The sequence below is a fragment of the Solea senegalensis genome, linkage group LG13 (assembly GCF_019176455.1).
Source record: "Solea senegalensis isolate Sse05_10M linkage group LG13, IFAPA_SoseM_1, whole genome shotgun sequence".
NCBI lineage: Eukaryota > Metazoa > Chordata > Actinopteri > Pleuronectiformes > Soleidae > Solea > Solea senegalensis.
In genome coordinates this window covers 20,906,740-20,926,110 of record NC_058033.1, presented here as the reverse complement: position 1 = coordinate 20,926,110, position 19,371 = coordinate 20,906,740, and the positions used below count along the sequence as shown (strand labels likewise).

Genomic DNA, 19,371 nt, shown 5'->3' with positions numbered 1-19,371 from the left:
CTTAATATCAGCGATGGTAAGACACACTAGAATTTCCATGTTTGTTGTAGAAAAGAAAAAACACACGGAAATAAGTTGTGCAGCCTGGCTTGCTTAATGTAAATAGTTACTTATCTCATCCATTCAGGCTTTGTGCAGGATTGACACTGAAAAAGTGCCACAGAATATGGGCAGGAATGAGAGAGGGGGGGGACATGACGTGGAGTACCTGTCTGAAATGGTTCCAGAGCCTGGTTCCCACAGGCTGTGAGCTCCTGGGTCAAGTTGGCAAAAAGAAGCTGATACATCTGCTCTCAAACCACTTTTCAAGGGAGCATGTAAAAATAAATACAATGCACTGAGGCGTCATAAAAGACTGCTTGGATAGTGTTATCTATTGTGTGTGTGTGTGTGTGTGTGTGTGTGTGTGTGTGTGTGTGTGTGTACTAGGACCTCTCTGGTATAAACACTGACTTTCTCCACATGGCAGAACCTCATTTCTGAGGAAAATAGTTCAGGTTAGGGTTCAGATGTGGATTATGTTTAGTGTTAGGCATTAACTGTTTATGTCCGAATGAATGGAAATGAATGCGGTGTCCTCAGACGGGGGCGATGAACTCTCGGTTCAGACGGTATCTCTGCAAGACAGAAAGAAGAAACACAAAATAAAATGGCAACTTCACATTGAGTTACATGGGAAAGAAAGAGAGCCACATCGTTCTACTTTGAGTATTTAAAGGTTTCCCACGGAGAAAACAGAGTTGAGATCACATTCAAATGTAAAAATATTTACATATAAACACCTACACGTACCCCACTTCAATTCACATCGGTCCAAATCAGCCTGCACACAAGCACCAATGATCATCAGCGTGATGTAACCATATATGCTCCAGTTCAGTCTTGTTGTTGAAGATTGGCTTCCATTTTAGGCTGAATTTATTCAATCCCTCGCTGTCATGCTGCTCACAAAGATTTTGCGAGAGCCGTGTGCAAACCTCAGCCAGGTAGTTCACACCCCCGCCTCCTCTGCCTGATGTGTTAAATGCGGGGAAAATGTTTTGACAGGACTGAAGCCCAGTTTTTTTTTGGGCTGGAAAACTTACACGTGTGGGTACTGATGAAGTAAATAATTAAGTAAGATAAAAATGTGAAGTCCTGTGAGGTTCGGGGCTTGTAGGGGACACAAAAAAATCAACGTTTTCAATGCATGATGCATTTGCAAATGTGTTATTGTGTCTGTATTTGAACACTAGTATTAGTATTAGTGCCAAGTATTTTCTTTTTTCCATACTTGGCCGTTTTATTAACAGTTACTTTTCTAAAAATATCTTAAAATATCTATTTCAATTTCCAATCATAGCCATATAATGTGGTTGTATTGTATGACCTCTGGTATTTTTAAATATTATTAGTAGTAGTATTCATCCAAGTGGCCAATGGTCACTTCAGACCATTTGAACAGTAACATTTACATACAAATGCACTGTTTTATAAAAAAATGTAATTTTCATTGTCACAATTATCATCGTCAAATAACATGATATAAGTCACAGGTGCGCTTCAAACCCAGAATTTATTGGGGGTGACACGTGTCCAAGGCCAAAGTCCCTCCCTGTTATCTTTTGCACTGCATTTAGTGTTAAACGGCATAAACGTCAGCGTGAACCACAGACATCAAAAGCCTGGGGCTTTCAACACTGCCATGTTATGCCCTGGACAATCGTTATTGCTGACCAGCTGTCAAATATTAGTAAATAATATTCTCATATAAGACGCGAGAAAGTGAAACAATAAGTCATAACTGTATCTAGTGTGCTTTTAAGTGAGCTCCCTCCTCTGGGGCCAGTGACAGGACATGAACTGAATGACAGACTCATATTGGATCTTGCAGAGTCTGAACTTGTAACCTTTGGGTGATGGGGGCCATTTTTCTTTATAATGAGACTCCCCTGCTGCATTTACTGTAACCAGATGATCAATATGCATCTATACAGTCGGTAAAAAAAGGACTAATAAGCAGCACATTCCTGCAGAGACAGGACTCCTTCTTGCTCTGATATGGCTGAAGGCTTAATGCTGAGAAGATGGACAGCACTCTGCTTAGCCTGTTGTTCTCTCCTGTGTAGGGAAAGTGGAGGCAGAGCACTGGCAGCTCACCAAGGGGAATACAGAGGGATGAGGTGGCCAGCGGGGGAGAGGGGGGGCATAGAGACAGAAGAGGGTAGCCGAGAGAGTGAGAGAGTGTTTCTACAAGAGTGACACTGAGATAAACAGAGGAATAGTGGAAGCAACTGAGTGTGAGGGATGGCAGGGAAGGGAGAAACAGCATGTGTATATTAAGTGAACGTAAGGGACGGGGTTTTCTTGTGTGATAGCAATTTGTCTAACAGTTTATAAATGTCCTCGTGTCTGCACTTGAGTGTACGCACACGTGAACTCAGGTACGTGTTTGAGGAGAGGGCGATTCCCTCAAAGCCGGCGCGAAATACGACAGTGATTGATTGACAGAGCGATGATCACTGTTTATATATCGGCCTGCATTGCTTCCTGACTGACTGAGTGGCCCATAATTGAATAATCATTACACCAAAGTTATCGCTGCAGCCCCACAGTTGAATGTAAGAATTGGGTTGGAAACAGATTTAGTGGTGTTGATTTATGAGCAACAATGGGGAAGTTGTTTTTCAGGCATGGTTCTCTGATGGGCAATAAAGAGGAGCAGCGCTTATCGCCTGCTGTATCTACTCCGACACAAACACCAGTCAGCTTGCCACCCAGCCAGTACCCAGTCAGCCAACCAGCTGGGGCCCTTCATGGACGGAAGCATTTTCAGCAAATTTGTTTCCTTCATGTCTTGGCCTGAATGGAGCTATTCATTTAAAATAGCCTCCAGTCGGTAGGCACTGCTGCCATGGCACACTTATACACTTGTAAGCCTGTATTCTCACAAAAGAAGACACACACACACACATATAAACACAAATCCACCTACACACACACACACATACTCGCACAAAGAGCCTCTCTATTCTTCTGGTCCAGCTCATCTTTGCAGGAGGGTCTTCTATAATAAGAGCATCGTTACAAAGAGAGAGAAAAAGACTCCGTGACATAAACTGTTATCTGTTTTCTGTATATTTATTTCACCAGCGTGAAAGAGACTGCCTGCTTTTATTTGCTGTTTGGCAGATTTGGATTCTTCCTCAGAATGAAGGGGTCACTTGTGAGGGTGACGCCGCATTAAAATGGTAATGAAAAGTACTAACTGTGGTGGTAAAAGTGTCACACATTGACACAATACTACGGTTCAGTTTTGGTCTATAATTCATGTTACCACCTTACATTTGAATATCAGGTATACGCACTCTAATTACAAGGACTTTCCATGACCAATTCCACAGCTTAAGATGGGAAGGCAACTTGTAAGAGCTGCTTCATCCCACGGCGTCCACTTTTATTGATCTGCATCTGGCCAAGTGATTGTCCTTGGGATCTTGGACGAGCCGGTCTATGTCATTTTCTTTGGTGAGCCAGAGATCTTAGAATTTGCATTTCTCAGGCATCACAATATTTGCTCTCACTTGCATTGTTCTGCATAGAATCTCACAACTCCACGCTAGACACAAGTGCATTTGGGGTGATTTTCAAAAACTTTCAAGGACTTTAAGGACCTGTGGGAACCCTGTATAATTGTAACCACTGACTAGTTGTGATGTAATTCATGTATTTATTAACCATTTTGTCAGCAAAGACAAAGACCTTGTAGCAAGCAGCCATTTTTCAATTAAAATGAAACTGTATAATCTACCACACCATGCTAGATACAGTATACTGATGTTTTTTTGGTTTTTAGTCAAGACGAAGAATAAGAGGAGCATTTAGTAAGCATGTAGGCGGAGCTGGGTTCGGTAAGAAACTCCCCAGGCTCCAACTTATTTGCTTGTGGCCACAGTGGTTTTGGACAAATTAGCATACTGGACGATATAAGCCTGTCTTATGAGGACAGGGTGTTCATTAGCAATAACACTGGCTCCCTAAAGAGGTAAGCATAGAGCTCATGTGCTTATATCGGATCTTCGTTTTCCTCAATGATAAAAGAAAAAAAAAAGTTTTCTGCGCTGCTCTCGGGCGGCTTTGGCAACTCTAACAGACAGCGACGGGCAGATGGTTTATCCAATCACCTGCCAACTCTTCTTCTGAAGCTGTCTGTTCTTTCCCAAACAGTTTCCAGCATTGCCCTTGATGATATTACACTGAAACAAACCATCTGGCACATCAGGTTGTTGATTTCCGAGCAGAACAGTTAACTGAAAGTTTTGTTCATGTCTCTCTTTTTTTGCAGTTATGGTTTCAGAGGGCTGCCGTCAAGCCTGTCAATCACCCACATTTTGTCCAGACTGATGACGTTTGAAAAAAAAACAAAAAAAAAACAGAATCAACGTCAGGCAAATTCACTTTAGTTAAGTGCACAAACTTTAAGATTTTGATTTTGGGCAGGTTGAGGTTAGCATTTAGATCAAGTGATGCTGTGCTGTACTGTGCAGTCTTACAAACAGCAACAAGATAAAAAAAACAACAACACAATAAATGTGTGTTCTTCTACTCGACGTTATTGTACATTTTCTTGACAATGAGACCCTGAATAGAATGGAATGGAATAAAAACTGGAACATTTTAATTCTGGTCTTTTAACTCAGCATAAGAATTGTGTGGTCTCTGGTGTATTTTAGTCGTGTTATGCTTTTTTTTAAAATGTTAATTTAGGCTTTTAGTGTTTTGTTTTTTGTCATTGTTAGAAATCTTTTTATGTATTTTAACATTGTGCTCTGAATCTCTAGGGGTGTATTAAACGTTTTATCCATGTTCAGCACTTTGGCAACCATGTGTTTTCTCTCGAGAGCCAAATGGCAAATCATTATAAAAGAAAGTGGCTGCTGAAGAAAAAAAAGATGTTTAAGCAAAATTCCACATAAACTAATAAAAAAAAAATGGGGACAGATACATTATACATTTCATGAATACACCAGATATAACACACTTGTACTTTAACACACAAACAAACTGATAGACGATGTGAATAACCTTTGGAAACAACATTTTAAATGGCCATAGTTGCTGTGAGATTTTGATTAAAGAGGTCAAATCTGCCATTTGTTTTCCCACACAATGATCGTCAGAGGCCCATCTGCTTGAATTCTGCCCTGGCTGGCTGCCTTCAACTAGTTTAGACTTCCAATTGAAATAATGGATTGAAACCAACCTATTTAATTCACACACATATAAAGAACTTGTATGAAGCCATGCATCATTTAACAAAACAAATTGTATTCAGTGAGGAGGTAGTAGCACAGAAAAAAGTCCCAACACCGCTGACTGACTCACCTGGTTCCCCGTGTGTACAACAAAACAAATAAAGGAATCATGCCATCTGTTCACCTGGACATCTCCATGGTGTCCTTAGTGAGATAGACGATCCAGTAGACCAGGTTGAAGGCGCCAAATGAAAGGGGAAAGAGAATGCGGGAGTATTTGTCGATGATGCTGGTGCCGGTCAGAACATTGTTGGCCGGTACAGCTGAACCCTGCTGCAGGAAGGCTTGGGCATTGACAGGTGGGTTGGGGAATGTTTTGGCAGGACGGTCAAACACCGGCGCAGAGTTCATCCTCTTCTTCAGCACACTAGTGGCATCCGTCTTTGAAAAGCAAAGAAAAAAGAAAAAAAAAATCACATTAAAGAGAATATTACATAATGTAATGTGAGTGTTAATAATGAAAGTGGTGCTGTGTTGGTGTACCCTGATGTTAGTGCCACATTTGCACAGCTGTGAGTTGATCAATGCATGTGGGGGAATGTGTGTGTCTGCAGAACACGATGTCTAGAATAACAATGAGGGACACAGTAATTAAGCCCAACAAAGGAAATCAATGATGTTTTGCTTTTGATTTGATGTGATTTCAGTCAACCCGCTTCATCTGGATTGATGCCGTTGTGGGACGCAATCAAAACACATTAAATAAAAGAGGTTCACAGTTATTTGACACATGGTTATTGTTATGCCTCATCAACTTCCAGTGCTTCGATAGTTGATAGTTGATAGTTGATAGTGTGTGTACAGGGGATGAGAGGGGATGCACATCAGGGAAATGGGTCAAAGAACAGTGTGGTGCCTGTAGGTACGGCGTGGAACCAAAGGGGAGTTCAATCCACTTTAAATCCAAAGAAATCATACTCAATCTTACATTAAAGGAAGAGCCACAGGAATAGAACAAATAGTAATTCCTTCTGGCTCCTCTGATGTAGAATATTGTAGCGAGGAAATTAGGATTATGTCTAATTAAAGAGAAACATGATTGAATTGTTTGATTGAATAGATGAAAATCATACAATTCTAAGACAGCGGCCTGTATAAGCCTTACCGCGAATATATACATATATATATATATATATATACATATAAAATATATATATATATATATATATATATATATATAATAAAAAAATATATATATATATATGTATATGTATATATACACATATATATATATATATACTTTTGTAAGTCGCTTTGGATAAAAGCTAAATGACATGTAATGTAATATATACATATACATATGTATATATATACACATATTTATATATATATATATATATATATATATATATATATATATATATATATATATATATATATATATATATATACACACATATATATATATTTATATATATATATATATATATATATATATATATATATACACACATATATATATATATATATATATATATACACACATATATATATATATATATATATATATATATACATATATATATATATATATATATATATATATATATATACATATATATATACATATATATACATACATATACATATATATATATATATATATATATATATATATATGTTACACAAGTTAAAAAAAATGCCATATGCATATGAGGACCAAACTATTCCCTAATTTGCAATAAACAGTACTTTTCCAGAGGAATGTTCATGTCACTGTTCAGGACATGCAATTCATTAGAGCAGTGACTCACTGTTGGACTTATTCAGTACACAGTGTATTTATTTATTTTCCCTCCCCAAACTAGAATGTTGGAGCAAAAACTGATCTTGTGAGATTTACATTGGGGATTTGTCAGAACGCAGGATTACATGCTACTCGACAAACTTACAATCCTCTGATTGAGAGGAACACGTCCAAAAACTCTACGATGACTTTCTGAAATGACACTGCTGCGTCTAAATCCCCGGGTTATTAATTTCACTTGAAATATTTGCAGATGCAAAGGATTCATCCGAGATCGAAAGTACAGATTTTACAGACTGATTATAAAAGTTGGCATTTTCTTTTAGTGTTTTAGGATCAAACACTCGATAAAGTTTTTGTCTGCCAGCTTCTCACCTTAATAATAAAGAGGTAATGTGCGTATTGTGTGTGGTAATGTGGTCATTTTCCATAATGTTGAGCCATCCTTTTTATTCCAATTCTGGGAATATAGGGTATAACAGAGATGTTTCATGTATCTTAACTAAAGGGCTAAGAAGTAACCTTTACTCTGATAAACCCGTGGGACTTAAAAACAATAAATAAATAACCAGATGCTGCACTGTGGTTATTATTTCCTCACCGTTAGGCTCTAACAGTGTGACATGTGTCTTTAAGGGACTGAAATAAAATTCTATTTTTGCAGAGGTGAGAGAAAAGCATGAGAAGTGATATAAATAATAATAATAATAAAACATCTGTAAAACAATTTGAAACATAATGGGTTAGTAGTTACGAGAGGGAGTGGCTCCAGGTTAATCCAACATCTGGTCACAATCCTTCACTAAATGCTTCCTCCTGTTGGATCACTCAGTTTAAGGTCAAGGTTGATGATTCTATAATTGAATGCATCGCCGTGTGGCACGTGTATGCACTGTACTCTATGTATGGAAATAATCCAAGCTATTGTTGCTAATGACGACAGGCCAGCTTGGCATTTTCCTGAAGGGATCAGTTTGCCTTCTTTGTCCACTGGATTTCAGTAAACTTTGACTGTGGGACTGATGCTGTACATGGATGAGAATAATCATCATCATGCATGAATGTATGTTTCATACCGTGTTTTAAAAATACGGTTACAATAACAGTGTGCACTCTCTCGATGTTTGGCATGAAAGTTCATCTCAGTGGGTGTTGAGTGGGAGTACACGTGCTGGTAGTGGTATGTTAATGTACTTTTGGTATTAGTGTATTTGAAGCAGGGCGGCGTGAATCCTCTATATAACTCCTGCTATGGCCGCTCATTTCATTATTAAGTTGGAGAATAAAAATGAGACGGGAGGAGATAAAGAATGCAAATTGAACGGGTGACAGATGCAATAAAACTGGCAAATGAAAACACAGATGGCTGATTAGCTGCAAATACAGTATTTTACAACGTCTCCTATTACACTCACATTTTTAACACCCACGGTGGAAAAGAACTGTTTATAGATTCATGCAAACAAACATTTGAATTCAAATAATTTCCTAGGTAGAGGAATAAGGTGTACATTCCAATATGAGGAACTAATTCAAATTTATCCACTAACGATAAAGTGTGACTTCATCCAGAGGAAAGTAAAGCTCTCAAAACCACACATTTCTTGTTGCAATAAAATCTTTGTCCAGTGTGAAATCAATATTTAACACCAACATCATTTCGCTCATGAAATAGCTGTAAACATACAGACAGCTGCTGGTTAACACAGAGAAATAACTTTATATTCAAATGCAGCTCAGCTGTGTTGAGCATCATTTTTTTTTTCCTCCCACGCCGGAAAGTTTCCCGTGTTTGCAAAACATCTCCACGGCGTGACTTTATGGGCTGTACTCTATGGTGCATGTCCTCCACGTTTGAACATTACCACCCTGATCCCGTCTAATTATCAGGCCGCCGTGATGACGATGTCGGGACGAGCGTGCGCTCCAAATTAACGAGGGTGTTTCTTCACCCCAGCAGTGATCGCTAATCTCATGATTACTCGCACCTGCGTCTGTGCCAATAAATAAAGTTCCTTTCTTTCCGTCATTCTTATCACACTTTCCTTTATTTCCTCCCACAACTGTTTTATTTTCTGGTAATTTCCTGCACCACGCACTGCACCACCTACTCACACACAAACAATACTGACAATGCATACACTATCACTGATGATAACACCCACTGTGTTTACAATTTGGCTCATTAAATGAAGCATAAAAACATGTTTTTGGGAGGTTTCTATTATTGTTGTAGCTTCACCTGACAGTCATAACAGGTTGTAGTGTTTTTACATCGTGACTGTGGGGCTAACCATTTCTATTCCCAGTTATTGTCCTCTCTGTGTATAATGAAAAGTATTCCCTCCTACATATTTGGTGAAAGCAGACATTTTTTTCATGATGTATCCCTCCCACTCTCTTTCTTTCAGTGTGACTTTCACTCACACACACACACAATAACAGAGCACACTGACCCCTCGCATCCACCCCTCCATCTCGTCGTTGCACAAAAAATGGACTGGGTCAGCTTGGTCAGCCCCCACTCCACATCAGTGTGGTGGCTGCCCTCGTGCTCGAGAGCCAGCAGTGATCTGCTGGATGTTCCCTTAATCTATGGCACTTACATAATCTGTAGCAACATCGTTCGCAGAGCCACTGGCTGTCACCTCGTGTCACTGTGTGTGGTTATCACACAGTTACAGGGCAGAAAAGGAGAGAGGGATGGATAATATATACTGTACGTGGATGTATGGATAAGATTAACATTGTATCGAGTGAAGTGTGTGCATATTAGGGGCAGAGTTTCCCGCAGATTACATGCGTGCATACATGCCTGTGACGACATGCGTGAATAAAGTGGAGATGGTTTACATTCAAGCCAAAAAATAGAGGCAGAGACGACAGTCAGGAGATCTCAAGTGTGCCTGAGTGAGAGAGAATAAAGGAAGCACAGCAGGAGGCAAAAAAGGGATCATGTTAAATGTTGCCGGGTTTTTTGCGTGCGTGTGTGTGTGTGTGAGGGGGGGAGGAAAAGGGAGGGGCAGGGTGGGGGCACGTATGTATGTGATGTAAGCAAGATTATGACTTCCTCCGGGATGAGGCAGAGGATAAACGAGGGATTGTGTATCATGCGTATGGCTGCGTGTGCAATGTAAACAAAGAAAATGGGTAAAAAAGCCATAGAGGAGAGGAGAAACGTGACAGCCATTCTGAACATAGTCCAACATTATCCTTAAGTGATGTAAAAATAACCGAAACTTCTTGTCGCTGTGACTAATCAGTGCTGTGTGGATATAAAAAACCCAACTGCTGGTTGTGTCCTTCACGTCTGACAGACTCCTGCAGCCAGGCAACCTCAAAGCCACGAAACAGCCTCATTTATCAGAGCATTCGAATCTGAATAATAATTCGTCACGAGACGAAAGGTCACTCAGCAAAGGGACACAAAGTGACTAATAACAAATCCTCAAGTCAGGGATTCAGCTGGCAGAATGAACCAAAGAGGGAGGTAACTACTGTGCACAATGGAAAAGAAGGTAACTTTAACGTCTTAACAGTGTGTCAAAATTATAAAACCACAACAGATGAGAGGAAGAAAACTCAGTCTGTGTAAAACTGCACAACTCAGAATCATGAAATTGGGAACGACGACGATGAACAACAACCAGACGACAATAATTAAGAAGTCATTCAGTCCAGCGGTATTAACATATCGAGCTAGAATCTCTTCATGTAACATTCACACACTGCGCTTCATACCCAGGCAAATGTGACTGCTCCATGCACAAAGCCTCTGCTTAGAGTAATCCACCACGTTAAACACATGGAATGCATTTCAACACAAGACATTTTAGTGTTCATGTAGTGGTACCTTATTCCTGTGTGGGTGGTTGGCTCACGAAAAGCTGTTTGTCCTAATAAACCTTTAATAATTCAGACCTTTCATGGTGGTAATGTAGCCTGGTAATGTTACACACGGAGGTTATAATATATCGTAAGATTGAGAAAAACAGGTCACTTTTAACAATATTTTAAATATTCCCCAAGCAATAAAAATAGTGTTGGTATAGTTTGAAGAGCTTATGTTTTCATTAATCTGCCTTGATAGAGTTTCTGTGTATGTGAGGACAAGTTAAAGTTTACCTCATGCATCTTTCTGTTCTGTTGTTTTATGCGTGACGTGTACACAAATGTGAAACAGGCACGTGGGTAGGCAGACTTACTGAGGAAACCTCGCCGTCGTTCCCCGTGGCTGCAGGTGGGGGTGCTCCTGCAGCCGCCGCTGCAGCCGCCTCCTGAGCCGCCGCCTTCATCGCCGCCGCCTTCCGCAGCTCCCTGTTGGCCTGGAGGGTGGAGAAATAGTTGACGGCTGCAAACTCAATCAGGGCGGAGAAGACGAAGGCGAAGCAAACGGCGATGAACCAATCCATGGCTGTGGCGTACGAGACTTTGGGCAGGGAGTGGCGGGCGCTGATGCTGAGTGTCGTCATGGTCAAGACAGTGGTGATACCTGCACACAGAAGTGAAGACGACGCAGTTTATGATTTTGCATCCGATCTTATGATAGAACTGGCACTGGACTGTTTTCTTAGCTGCAACTATACTCATTTTCTTTATTGCAGATAGTTAATTATTCAGTCTGTAGCCTTCCACTCTCATTTCTATGCATTAAATATAAGCCTACAGCCAGAAGGTGATTAGCTTTGCTTTGTAGTAGAACCGTCTCACTCTAAAGTTCACAAACATGCCATTCCACTCCATCTCAGAAGAAAACCACAGTTTGTTGGAGTGAAGGAACACAGTTCACTTTTCCTTCGATGTGTAATGACTGAACATAATTCTGAATGTTCAATACGGAGAGAATATACTGTACCTGGAACGTTTACAAGACTTTTAAAGCCAGTTTAGTAAAAGCTATGTATGAAGTGTGACCCGCAGTCTCGGATCTTTTACTGGAGAACATCAAAGCAAAGCTGAGGTCATCGATAATGTCTCTTTTATACAAGACATTTTCAAAATGGAGTGATGGTGTAAGGTCCATGCAGAGAGTGAGAGAGAGAGAGAGAGAAACTGACAATGAACATCTCCTAAAGTGAGCAGGGAAACAAACTTTTTCTTTTTGTTGTTAAAATCGCATGTTTTCTTTTTAATGCGCTCAATAATATATCACAAGCATTTTCTATGCACAACTTTATCAGTGAGAATTAACGTCTCTCAAACTGTCTTACGCTCACAGCACAAGGCGAGCGATCGCATACGGGAGGAAGAGCTGTCAGGGTGAGGAAGAAGATGCAAGCAGGAGAGAAAGTACGTATGACCGAGTGTAGGAGGGAAAGGGGTTGAAGTATAAAGACAGGATAGAAATTAAGTGCTTGGGGCATTTATGTGCTTTTACAGGGAAAAAAAGCAAGGTACAAATTAGGCCACACTCAATTAAGTCTGTGAGGCTCGAGCTCAAGGGACTTTCAGCTTTTAGAGTAGCTGTTGACAATCCAGCACACAACATACAATGGCTTAATGTACACAGGCTGGAATTTCTCCTCCTCTCCTCTCCTCTCCTCTCCTCTCCTCACTTCCCTTCCCTTCTCTTTGCTTCTCGGAAACTAAGTGTGGTAATAGATTTAGAATTTAGAGAACCACATCCGATAACTCCTGGTATTTTGAGCGCTCGTAAGCGAGGCCCTTTAAATTTAGAAACAAATTATATCACACGGTGCTCGGACAAAATGTGATGACAAATCCAATATGTGGCATCTTCGTTTATTTAAAAAGGTAGAGTTTTTTTGTACACCCAATATTAAGTGAAATGGAAAACAGCAGGTGCCACAGATAAACTTCCCCACTCATGCTAATGATTGGTACCTAGTTACAGACCAGTTGGAGTGTTGTCTCTCTCCTCTTTCACAAGTGCAGACCACAGAATCCTCATCTACAAGAGGCAGAAGTGTCACTAAACCCATCAGCTGCAGCTTGTTGAAATTGAACACGTGAATCAACATTAAAAATGTCCACACAGTTCCACAGATTCCACCCCCCCCCCACATTTTTTGTCTCTTTCCTCTACACTTTATCTCTCTCTTTTTGTCTGTCTGTCTTTGTTCGGTGTCTCTCGCCCTCTCTGCTCCTGAGGCTAGAGCTTGGTGACAAGTGTAGCGTGATGTAATTTGAGCAAGCAGAACCTGTGAGTGCTCGGAAGAGGGCCAAACAAACATCCTCCCTCCCTCCCTCTCACAGCTCTTCTATGACCAATTTCAAAATTATTTATTCCCAATTAATTCAGCAGCCATCACTGTGGAGGAGGAGAAGAGAGAACAAAGAAATCTCTCTTTGTTTTCCTGTCGAAGGTTGTATTTCATTGGCTAATCTGTGTGGTTAAAACCAATTCAAGTGCAGAGAATTCACAATTACTCAAACTTGCTTCTCCCGAGCTGGAGGGTCAAGCTGTGGGTGGCGAGTCAATAAATACTGAACATTTTCATTTAAGTTGAAGACGTGCAAAGTTCTCTTTGAGAGTCGAAAACTTTGTGAGAGCAAAAACTTGACAGATTGACGGCTCTTGTGCAACGTGTCAAAAAAAAGTGTCTCACAATGGATGTCGCATGAGTCACTGACGTTTCAGACGACCGACTTGATTTCGATTTTCCCCACATTACACTTTCTCCTTTAAGTGATTGCAATCATGCAAAATGGCAGCTGAGAAGACTTCTCTTTGACAAAAAAAAAAGCCAGTTCCGTTACAATGACCGTTCACAGTTATGGAAACGTGCCGCATGTGCTTCACAGGAGTATAGTTGCTGTAAAAGGAATCTTACCAAACACAGTCCGAGCTGGAACTGATTCCTTATTAATCCAGAAAGAGACTTGGGCCAGGATGACGGTCATGATGCAGGGAATGTACGTCTGGATCAGGAAGAAGCCCATTTTCCTTTGTAGGTGGAAGTGGACGGTCATGATCACATATTCACCTGAGAAAGCAAACAGCAGACATCTGTGACACAAGAACGAGTTTCTCATGCAACATGACTGTAGTGATATGACATTTTTTAATGAAAAGCTATGATATATCTTTTGGAATAAACACAGCTTGTTGGATGAGAGTCAGATGTTGCTCACCTGTATTGGATTGCAGTCTCTCGCTTGACACCGTTTGACCGATCAGGTCATACTGCAGCAGACTGGAGGATTCCTGTGGCACCTCGACGGAAGAGAGAGGTCCTTTCTTCCACGTGTACACAATCTCGCTCATAGGGTATGCATCTGGACAGGGTAGATGAGGAAATGTTCTTCACACTTTACATTTCCACCATTTCATAGAACTGACACCATAATGACTGCTCCCTGGTTTTCGGCTTACAAATTACACTTTGCTTTAATTATAATTTCTTTGTTTATAAGATTTCTATGTATCTTTTAATTTTCACTACGTTACCAACTGTCCTCCTCAGGTGACATCAGAAATCGTACGTTACTTTATCGTTAAGAAAGGGATGCTTGTCTCCGTGTGCCGTTGGACAAACATGCAATGCAAGACCAGATTTTTAATTGTACTGAAGATTGTGCATGTAATTACCCTCTGATCTTGAACACCATATGTTCACCTGAACAACACAATAGCATTTCTTTAATGAGTCAAACCATTATGAGCCTTCTACATGACATAATGTAGTCGTGGCTGTTCTCCTTCACTCTTTACTTGCACGATATACTGTAAACTAGGTTGTTAATGTTGTGTCTCCGAGCAACTTCATACTGTGACTTATGTTCTTGTTTCCTAATGAAGATCACATTACAAAGAGTTACTCGTAATTCTCCTGTGTCATTTGAAATCACAGTCAGTGACACAGAGACAGAGAGATGATTTGATCGTGATGCCATCCGTCAGAACAGCGAAGATTTAAAAAAAAAAAACAACAACTCACAACTCCCAAACTTGAGCGGGCAGGCATGGCCATCCATCGGGAAGTTCATCAGACGCATGGGACACTCTGCATTTATAGTTAATCTGTCAGAATAGAAACAAGTTTAAAGACGTCCTTGATTTATATTTGATGCACAGTTACTGGCGAAAGAAAAGTCCAGAGCTGACAAATGACACTGAAAGTATTTCCTGTCATAATTTGCAAATATTCAGTTGGAGAGAAAAACGTGCCAGTATGTGTGCAAACAAAAGCCTTTGAGCTAATTCAAAAGCTTCTGAATGAGGTCAAATATTTTTAAGTTATTAGAAATCTAATGATCTGATTATTTTAGAGAAAAAAAAAAATGCTTTTTTTGTCCTACATACTGTATATCCTTCTGGAACAAAGCAGGAGTCATGTTTGTTTTAACTGCTTCCCAGGACTGTTTTCAGTATCAGATGGCACATATCTCATTTTTTGGAACGGCATTCAACATTTGTTTTAGTGTCTGTGCATATTTCCTGGATGCCAGTTTCTTTCATTAGCATTCCAGGGCTGTGGTCTGTTCCGGTTTTGGCTGAGTTTTGGCTCAAACTGTCCAGCAACGTTACCTCATGGTGTAGAGGATGGTTCCGTTTTGCATGATGCGAAACAGCTTGTTGGGGGTGGTCATGTTGTGAGAGATCGACCTCTTGCCATTCCGGAAAAAAGTGTCAGGCGTCCAGATCTTGCTGACCATCAGGTTGTTGAGCCGCAGGATCTCGATGGGGCCCTCGAATTTTAACCGTTCGTCAATCCATGTCTGACGAAAGAACACGTCCATGGTGTATTCCTGGATGGAGGGACAGTACGGGTTACATATTTATTTACTATTTCTACAACCAATACTACCACTGGTGTTTATCCTGCTCCTGTTATTACTATCTCTACTACCCCCAGAGTGAATGGCAGATGGGTGTGTGAGCAATGGTTTTGTTGGAACATGCTGGGTTGAGCACTGGCAATGTAATGAGCTTTTTTTTTTTTTTCTATTTCTGGACGAGGTTATTGTTGCTGCCAGTACTAATACAAATCTGAAGTTTGGGTTTGCACTCTGGAATTTTAACATTACGAAACACAACATAGGGTTTTAGCTATTAAAACATCCACGAGGCATACGGACACATCACAAAGATGATGGGATATTTTCTCTTTTTTATAAACTACCTGGTATGGAAAAGATATTAAAACGGATTGATGATGATCTCATTAAATATGAATATAGATCATTTGATGTACAGAGTCAGCACAAAGTTCTACAATACCATCCAGGATGCTCTTAGATCAAATGGACGCCCTAAGAGCCTTTTAAATGCCTCTCTATAGAACTGCCACCAGCATATCGCATGGCAGTTGGAGTAGGCTTTAGAAACTGTTCCATTGCATCTAAAGCCTAAAGAGTATAAAGTACAACAGATGTACAGCGTTCAGCCTATCCCATGACAGGAGTAGTCAGTCTATCCTGTACCCAACATCAGCCAGATCTGTCTCTCGCTCCTTCTCTGACGGGGGGATTGTCAACCAGATTAAAATCCTAAGCTGCACTAATGACATCCTGCCCAAATGCTGGAATAATGAAGGCTGGTAGAAGCATGACGTGAATCTATAGGCACCGTGTTACAGGGAAAAAAAAAAAATGTACATATCCTCTTGTGTGTTCACACAACGACACAGACAAGTGATGGAAATGAATGTGCATCAGTATAGTCTGTGCACTGTGTATGAGAGTTTCAGTACTTGGTATGGTTTACGTACCATCTCCACATCTGAAACGGGTCCAAAGCTGGTGACAAAGATGTCAGTTTTGACCTCTGTAACTGGACCTACAGCAGAGAGATGAGCATTGCGTTGACAAAGAGACAAAATGGAACTCTGGATCAAGTATTTTACTGATAAGAAATATAAAACAGTTAAAAAATAAGCACATATAATGAAAATTCCTTTTCACAACAACAAGGAAAATGACATTGAACCGTTCACTGGCACTTCTACCTTCATTATGTAAAGAAAGAGTGGATAATTTGATCATTCCAACAGAAACCACTATAGAATATCACGCACAGAGCTGTCAGAGAAAAACTTTATCTTCTGAAAATTAGATGACCGACACCGTCATATATAAGACAACATTATATAAACTGTAATATGTCTCAGTCATTACCATACCTCCAAATCCAGGTCGCAGCCTGTTGTCATAGCCGTCCAGTAATCTATCCAATATACGCGTGATGTTATCCAAGTAGATACTGGTATCACTGTGTCCCCATGCGCTGTTGACACTATAACTTAAAAGTACACGCACACAAATAAAAAAAAAATATTCCTCCGATACAGGAAAACAGATGGAAACACAGTTTCTTCCATGCACATCCATCCACAATCGTTTGGTTGCCGTGCGTAAAAGTGGCAGAACATGCGGAGGAGAGAGTTGCCATACTCACCATGACAGGAATAAGCAAGTTAAAACGAAAGCCATGCCTCGCAAACACCCCACAACTAGAAATCCCTGCTCAACTTTTACAATCAGCATGTTCCACCATCATTTAAAAGCATGGCTGAGCGCGAGTCGGGTCTTCTCTGAGTTGTGAACCGTGCGAGGATACCGCGCCAGTCCTGCACGACTTGACTTCCCCCCTCTAGTGCGGTTGCGCCCGCCTCAGCCTGAGTCGCTCAGTTGGAAAAACCTGAAGAGTTTTTTAAGAGAGTGAAGAGGAGGAACGAGGGGCGCACTAACAGGAACCTTAACCGCGTCGGGCGCTTGACAAACAAGTGCAGGGATGGACGTTTAAAAGCAACGTTTCTGTTTCTATGCACAATTAAGATTGTTTTTGAAGAGAAAAGCCGTGAATAGAAATAGCGACGCACGGACGCACGGCGAGGAGCTATTATACTCTATATTCAGGACTATTATAGCCAGTGGATATTTGTGGCTGTTTCAATGCTGTACACACGTTAAATTATTATATTTTTGACTATGTTTGCATGAGAGAGAGAGAGAGAGAGAGAGAGAGATGGAGAGAGATGGAGAGAGAGAGAGCTTGTCCATGCACAGGCAGAAAATTGCTCCTAGAGATGAACTGTGATTCATATGGTGGGTGGTAGGTACATTCAGTGCAACTTCAAACTCACAATATCTATAGACCAAGCATGGGAAAGGGGGGGAGGGGGGACACCACACTGTCAAAGTCAGCTCTGTCTACTGAGCTGAGTTTATTCATGTTGTGCAAACACAAAAAAAAAAAAAGGCAAGAAATTGCATCATTGCCATTAAAGTGTGCACAAGCATCGTCTGCCCTGGTAAAGACAAAAGTGCAAAAGTGGATATTTGGTTGTGCATTAAGTGTAGTGTCAGTGTTGCAGTCCATAAGATTAACATGTAGGCATAAATAACGAGAGAATTAAAGGTGTGGGGAGGAATCTTTCCACAGCACTGTAATTCAAACTTGCACCAAATACCTTAATCTAAGTTGACCTTTAAAGAATAAAAAATAAAATTATATTTTTATATATGTAAAATCACAGAACATCCAGTTCTGCTCTTTGATAAGTCTCCACTGATCAGTGAACAAGAATCTCTTTTTTTCCCAGCACAGCATTACTTTTTAATTATAAGCGGTATAATCGTCGTAATCAATCATTCATGTGAGAGGAAAAAATATAGGATATTCTTCTGACGGCATTAAAATATGTGGAGAGTGATTATGTAACGTCATCTTTCAACGGTTTTTTGTTCTTCTTTTTATTCCCACCCAAAACACAAGTTATATAATGATCTCAAAAATGTGTCTCAACAATGGAACGCTTTGGGTTCGAGAGGATTGATGAGACACGACTGTCAAGTATTTGATGCATGGAAAGATTCCTGTAGATTTTGACTGAAAACTTCAGGTTAGCGGAATATTTAGCCCCCCAATCCTTCAATATCATTTAAATAGGGCAACTGGAATGTGTGTTTTCTCACGTTCTACACAAACAGAGAACACATGTATCCCTCGGTGCCGCTGTGAAGTCGCCTCTTATGGTGTAACTCGACAGAGAGAAGTCGGTCGGTATGGTCTGCAGTTTTGGGACATAAAACAAACTCCTTGCTGGGTGTTGTGGGGGGGGTAAAACAATCTTCTGATGAATTGTTTCTCTGTATTCTCCTTCATTAACCATTCAGTAGCAGAAGATGTGAGGTAGTCGCAGTAGTAGGGTACAAGGAGCCAGTGTGACGTTCATTAAATAGCTCTATGGTGTGAACAGCAGGGATAGTAGGGGTGGTAGTCGTAGTAAATTCAATATAAGGAGAAACTGCAATATAAAATACGTTGCAATGGCAATTGAGATCAAAAGAGAAATGGTGATGTGCAGCATGTGGAGTCGTGCTTTTTATTTCTTTTTTCCCCTAAATGTTTCCCACGGTTTGTAG

At 40.4% G+C, this 19,371-nt stretch overlaps 1 protein-coding gene across 2 annotated transcripts; it reads right to left on the bottom strand.

Moving 5' to 3' along the window:
• Positions 1 to 437: 437 nt before the first annotated feature.
• Positions 438 to 17,904, bottom strand: gabra6b (gamma-aminobutyric acid type A receptor subunit alpha6b). Of its 2 annotated transcripts, none has more exons than XM_044041574.1 (10): positions 17,402 to 17,904; positions 17,127 to 17,245; positions 16,716 to 16,783; positions 15,533 to 15,753; positions 14,943 to 15,025; positions 14,137 to 14,280; positions 13,836 to 13,988; positions 11,247 to 11,533; positions 5,419 to 5,675; positions 438 to 617 (listed from the first exon to the last, which is right to left on the bottom strand). In XM_044041574.1, exons 1-10 carry the CDS (start codon positions 17,488 to 17,490, stop codon positions 605 to 607), a joined length of 1,434 nt encoding a protein of 477 aa, XP_043897509.1. In that variant the 5' UTR covers positions 17,491 to 17,904; the 3' UTR covers positions 438 to 604. The 2 variants fall into 2 exon arrangements, with proteins under 2 accessions (XP_043897509.1, XP_043897510.1); XM_044041575.1 differs by having other exon boundaries at positions 17,127 to 17,239.
• Positions 17,905 to 19,371: the final 1,467 nt, after the last annotated feature.

Bases quoted from the DNA above. Each gene is read 5' to 3' on its own strand.
- gabra6b (XM_044041574.1), bottom strand. From the start codon at position 17,490: ATGCTGATTGTAAAAGTTGAGCAGGGATTTCTAGTTGTGGGGTGTTTG. The intron at 17,246-17,401 runs GTGAGTATGGCA...TGTACTTTTAAG, and splicing joins ACTTGCTTATTCCTGTCATG to TTATAGTGTCAACAGCGCAT. The intron at 13,989-14,136 runs GTGAGCAACATC...TTGCTTTCTCAG, and splicing joins GAGACTGCAATCCAATACAG to GTGAATATGTGATCATGACC.